At 49.6% G+C, this 5,351-nt stretch overlaps 1 protein-coding gene across 1 annotated transcript; it reads left to right on the forward strand.

Moving 5' to 3' along the window:
* Nucleotides 1-506: 506 nt before the first annotated feature.
* Nucleotides 507-5,351, forward strand: LOC308607073 (keratin, type I cuticular Ha8-like; the record flags this gene model as incomplete). The annotated part of the gene is made up of 8 exons (XM_081218663.1): nt 507-532; nt 856-1,132; nt 2,680-2,762; nt 3,828-3,903; nt 3,966-4,112; nt 4,471-4,668; nt 5,013-5,182; nt 5,342-5,351. The coding sequence occupies 8 exons, from the start codon at nt 507-509 to the stop codon at nt 5,349-5,351; spliced, it is 987 nt and encodes a 328-aa protein (XP_081074789.1).

The raw sequence follows: 5,351 nt of genomic DNA on the forward strand, positions 1-5,351 counted from the left end.
GAGGTCAGGCGGTTTGTGGACTGAATTGCACTGAACAGTACCCTCCCTACTTTGTTGGGGAAACTTTTACAATACGATCAAAACAGGGTGTGTCAGGTGATAACTGGGAAAATCATTCACAATAAAAACAATTCTCTTTTTGGGTTTTGTAAATTTTAACCTATGAATGCAATGATCTCAAGTTGGCCAAACAAAAAGTTCCTAAGATCATTTGATATATATCTTCTCAAACAATTGGTCGAGATAAGTTTACTTCCAAATAGTCCTTTTCTTTAGCCATCAATAAGTAACCAGACAGACACACCAACCAGCATCTTGCCGGAGTGGAAACAATCAGTGGCTTTGGCTTTAAAAAACCTGGGCTAGAATTCCAATTCTACTACTAACGTGCTGTGTGATTTTGCCAGATAGCCTAATCTCTGTGCATCTCTGTCTCCTTCTCCCCTGTGGAAATGGGGATAAGTCTATCTCCTTCACAGAGTCACTGGGATAGAATGCATGTGAAAATGCCTTTCATGATGCCTGGCATATTGTAAGTGCTTGGTAAATGTTGGTTAAAGAAAATCTGCTTTGCTTTTAAACAACAGGTCCTACTGTATAGCACAAAGAACTATATACAATATCCTATGATAAATCATAATGGAAAAGAATATAAAAAAGAATGTATATATATGTATAACTGAATCACTTTGCTGTACAGCAGAGATTAACACAACATTGTAAATCAACTATACTTCAATTAAAAAAATATTGATTAAAAAAAAGAAAATCTGCTTTGGCAACAAGCCCCCTTTGTCTTCTGAATCCGAGTGGGGACAACCCCTCCGGGCTGACCCAGCCTCTGAATGCCCACAGCTGCAATGCCGCCTGCCCCTTGCTGGGGACCTGCCACATTCCTGGCAACATCGGAATCTGCAGGACCTATGGCGAAGGCTCCCTTAACAGCCATGAGAAGGAGACCATGCAGTTCCCGAGTGACCGGCTGGCCAGCTACCTGGAGAAGGTGCGCCACCTGGAGCGGGACAACATGGAGCTGGAGACCCAGATCCAAGAGTCGAGCAAATGCCATGAGGCCACCGTGTGTCTGGACTATCAGAACCACTTCTGCACTATCGAGGAGCTGCAGCAGAAAGTGAGGTTTGTGATGCTCCCGAACAGAGAGGTTGGCAAACAACAGTCCCTAGGCCAAATTCAGCCTCCTGCTTGACTTTGTAAATAAAGTTGTATTGGCACACAGCCATGCTCACTCACTGGTGTATTGTCTGTGACTGCTTTTGTGCTACAATGGCAGAGTCGAGTGGTCATGACAGAGATGCGTGGTCTGCAAAGCCTGAAAGATTTACTATCTGGCCCTGTACAGAAAAAGATGACTGACCCTGCACTAAATGTTCAGGGCCTGGATTGGCAGTGGAATCAGCCACAGATAAAATTATTTTTAATCGAAGGATAGTTGACTTACAGTGTTGTGTTAATTTCTGCTGAACAGCAAAGTGATTCAGTTATACATATGTATACAAATTCTTTTTTATATTCTTTTCCATTATGGTTTATCCCAGGATAATGAATACAGTTCCCTGTGCTATACAGTAGGACCAGGTTTTGTTTACCCAGTCTATATATAATAGTTTGTATCTGCCAACCCCAAACTTGTGGGAAGAGAATCTTTCTTTCTTTCTTTCTTTCTTTTTGCCGTATGTGGGCCTCTCACTGTTGTGGTCTCTCCCGTTGCGGAGCACAGGCTCTGGACGCGCAGGCTCAACGGCCATGGCTCACGGGCCCAGCCGCTCCGCGGCATGTGGGATCTTCCCAGACCGGGGCACGAACCTGTGTCCCCTGCATCGGCAGGCGGACTCTCAACCACTGCGCCACCAGGGAAGCCCAAGAGAATCTCTTGAGTGAAGGTGAATGTGAATGTGAAGAGGATGAGATGTAGGATTTGATTCTCTAGGATTCTGAGTTTACGCTTTCTGAGTTTCAGTGCTTACAATTCCTAAACTGTAGTTGCAAAAACCAGTGCAACCTAAGTTCTGGTGCAGCAAAAGGGGTCAGCGGAGTATGTTCTAATGTCCTTTATAAGCCAGTGTATATCCATTCAGTAATATTGGTCTCTTATGTATATCTGCTGTCCCCTTTGGTTATAATGCAATGCTTCTTAAGAGACTTCATCTTAGTTTTGGAGACAGAAAGACAAAGAATATCAGAATAAGGGCCATGACTCCAAAAAAGATGTTAAAAAAAAAGAAAAAGACTAAGGGCCATGGAGCTATGGCTAGATTCAGAGAAGACCTTTGAGGAGGTTGACCAACCAGTGAATGGGACTTATTAAGAATGGATCCCACCTTATCTGAAACTGTAATAACCAGCCCATTGCTCTGTGGCTTAGATTCCATATCTTGTTTATACCAGGTTAAGCATCATATCTGGGAAAATACTTGCTATATGTTCAGTTTGCTACGACCTTCCATCTCTTGCTTCCTTTGGCTCTAAACCTTCACCTTTTGCCATGCATCCTCTTGCATGTGCCCCTCCTGTACCACACCAGCATAGCTCACATGTTTGGGAGTTTGTGTTGTCCAAGGGGATGTTGTAGTTTGAACCCAGCCAATGGTGCTTCCTTTGACTGAGGCCGTAGATGGCTCTGGGAACAAGCAAATCCCTGGGTGTACTTTCTTTTCCCAGATCCTGTGCGTCAAATCTGAGAACAACAAGCTGGTCGTGCAAATAGACGATGCCAAGCTGACTGCTGATGACTTCAGGACCAAGTGAGTTGGGGTACCACGCTTGGGGGAGGGGCCAGATGTCTACCTGGACTTCTCTCTGGTGAGGCACTTGGTATAGGAGAGGTAATCGACCAAGATCCCAAATCAACATTCACAGCAGGAGTAAACAGAGGGCATTAAGCCCAAGGTCTTGAGAAAACATCCCTGGCCACCTGCACTTGTTTAACTTTTATAATTTACAACGTGATTTGGAATGCATCCTCCGCTTGATTCTATGTAAGAAGAACCGGGTGAAGTGTGCAGGGCAGTGAAGGCATCTCCTTCGTGAGGACACAGAGGCTCAGAGCCCTGATGGGACTTGCCAGAAGTTGCATGGCTGTTGAGTGGTAGAACCAGAACTTGGCCCCGCATTTCCTACCCCGAGGTCATTTCATACGAAGCTCCGCTGCCTTGGTAAAGGATGTGTTTCCACACTGCAGCTCGACCAATTTGTGAGCGCTAATAATTCATGACAGAAATCATGGTCCACAGCCTACAGTGGAGGTGTGTGAAGGTCAAAGGGTTTATACTCCTCAGAGGGTCCAACGTAGGAGCAGGGAAGGACATTATATTTTATTGTCTCTCTTTTGGGCACTGTGGAAGCCTCACTCCTCCAGAGCTAAGGAAGATGTTTCCTTTCTCCCATTCTGCCCGTTTGGCTTCTAATCTGGGAGAGGATCCAGGGTCCATCTCAGCTGGGGGCGTGGAAGAAGCCGGTTTACAGTGGGCACACCTGGCTGCTCTGTGGCCTCCCCTTTGGCCATCTGCCCATGAGGGCAGCATTGACCACGGTCCATCCTGGTATCCTCAGTACCGGCCACTCTGCCTGGTTGACTTAGGTGCTTAGCACTGAATGAGTGGGAATCACCCTGCTGTTTCTGTGAGTGCACGACACAGGGAACGCCAACTCACAGCTGGAGGGCAGAGGGAAGGCCAGCAAGTCATGCTGTAGGTTGTGTCCTGGGGCCCCAGGACGCATGCTTGGGTGGAAGCTCGTGCCTCGTTGTGAAGCCTTGCAGGGGAGCTCTGGCTTTCCGTGGGACCTCGCCCACTGAAAGGCTCTGGAAGCTGCTATGCTGATGCAGGCAGCACCTCATCCTCAGAGGAGGGCAGGGAAATCGCTGGAGGGGATGGGAAGTGGGAGGTGAGGCTTTGAGTAGAGGGCAGTGGGGGCCCCATGAATGGGACATCCTCCTATGTCCACAGGAAGTCCACGCTCTGAAGTGTCAGCTGGGGGACCAGCTCCGGACGGAGCTGGACGTGGTGCCTGCTGTGGACCTGGGCGGGGTGCTGGAGGAGATGCGGTACCAGTACGAGGCCCTGGAGGTAGAGCTGCAGGCTCAGCTCACGCTGGTGAGTTCCTGGTGAGCTGGAAGACTCAGCTGGGCTCCCACTTCCCATGGGCAATTCCCAGGTTCAGTACATGCCTCACTTAGATACAGACCAGGGACCCAGCTTTAAGCTGACTTCCTCACCTTTGCAAGAACACTCTCGTAGATGGGGACGCAAGAACATTCATGTGGTGAGGGAGGTTCTGCAAATGTCTCCTAAGGTCTACGAGGAAGAGTCACAGCGCGTTGCTAGTTGCCACAGCTGAGGACTGGATTTTTCTTGGGGCCTGGCAATGGCTCGGGGTGTCGTAGTCTTCCTGAAGAGGCTGAGGAAAGGGTCGATGACTTTTAACCTCTTTCCCTCTTTCTTTGGTCTGCAGAACTCGCTGTGTGAGTCCGGGGCCCGCTTCGGCACTGAGCTGGCCCAGATGCAGTGCCTCATCAGCAACGTGGAGGCTCAGCTGTCAGAGATCCGGGCTGACCTGGAGTGGCAGAGCCAGGAGTACCAGATGCTACTGGACGTCAAGGCCTGGCTGGAGGGTGAGATCGCCACATGTCAGAACCTTCTGGAGATTGAGGTAGGACAGATAGTACACCCCTGTGCGCAATAAGGAACAGGATCAGGGGCTGTGTTTAAATGAAGACAGTGGTCGGCCTTGGCCTGCTCCTGTTCCGCCAGCCTTTCTGCCTTTCCTCCGTGTTCCTTTCCACGTGGGAGAGGACACCGGCTTTGCACACAGGCGCTCTGAGCTCTGGCCGCAGCCTCACTGTGAACTCGGGGCAAGTCACTCCCCTCTCTAGGCCTAGAGGGACCTCTACCGTCCTAAGCCCCCTTTTCTCTTCCAATTCTAAAGTGCCTATTTATTTTGGATTTTCATGCACTTCTCACGCCAATATTTAAGCACCTTTTTTTCTTCTGCAGGCTCCCCTGCGACATGTGCGCGACCCTAGGCTCCAGCACCTGTGCGGCCCCTGCAGCCTGTACCCCCTGCTCTCCCTACCTTTTCGGGCCTTCTCGGGCCTCCTGTGGGCCTTGCTCATCGCCTCGATGCTGAATTACTCCTCAGCCAGAGATGCCAGAAAATGGGAAATGTCTGTAGCCCCTTGGCTCCATCCCCCAGTCCTGCCATCGGAGGCCTTTCTTCCCCAGCCAGCCTGGGGGAGAATGAAGCCAGGCAGTGCTTCTCTGTTGATGGGCTTTCCAGCCCAGCAGCTCAGCCCGGCCCCTGGATTTGTGCTTCCTCTCTTCAGGATGTCCTGA

Source organism: Mesoplodon bidens (assembly GCF_964165515.1).
Source record: "Mesoplodon bidens genome assembly, chromosome: 19".
NCBI lineage: Eukaryota > Metazoa > Chordata > Mammalia > Artiodactyla > Ziphiidae > Mesoplodon > Mesoplodon bidens.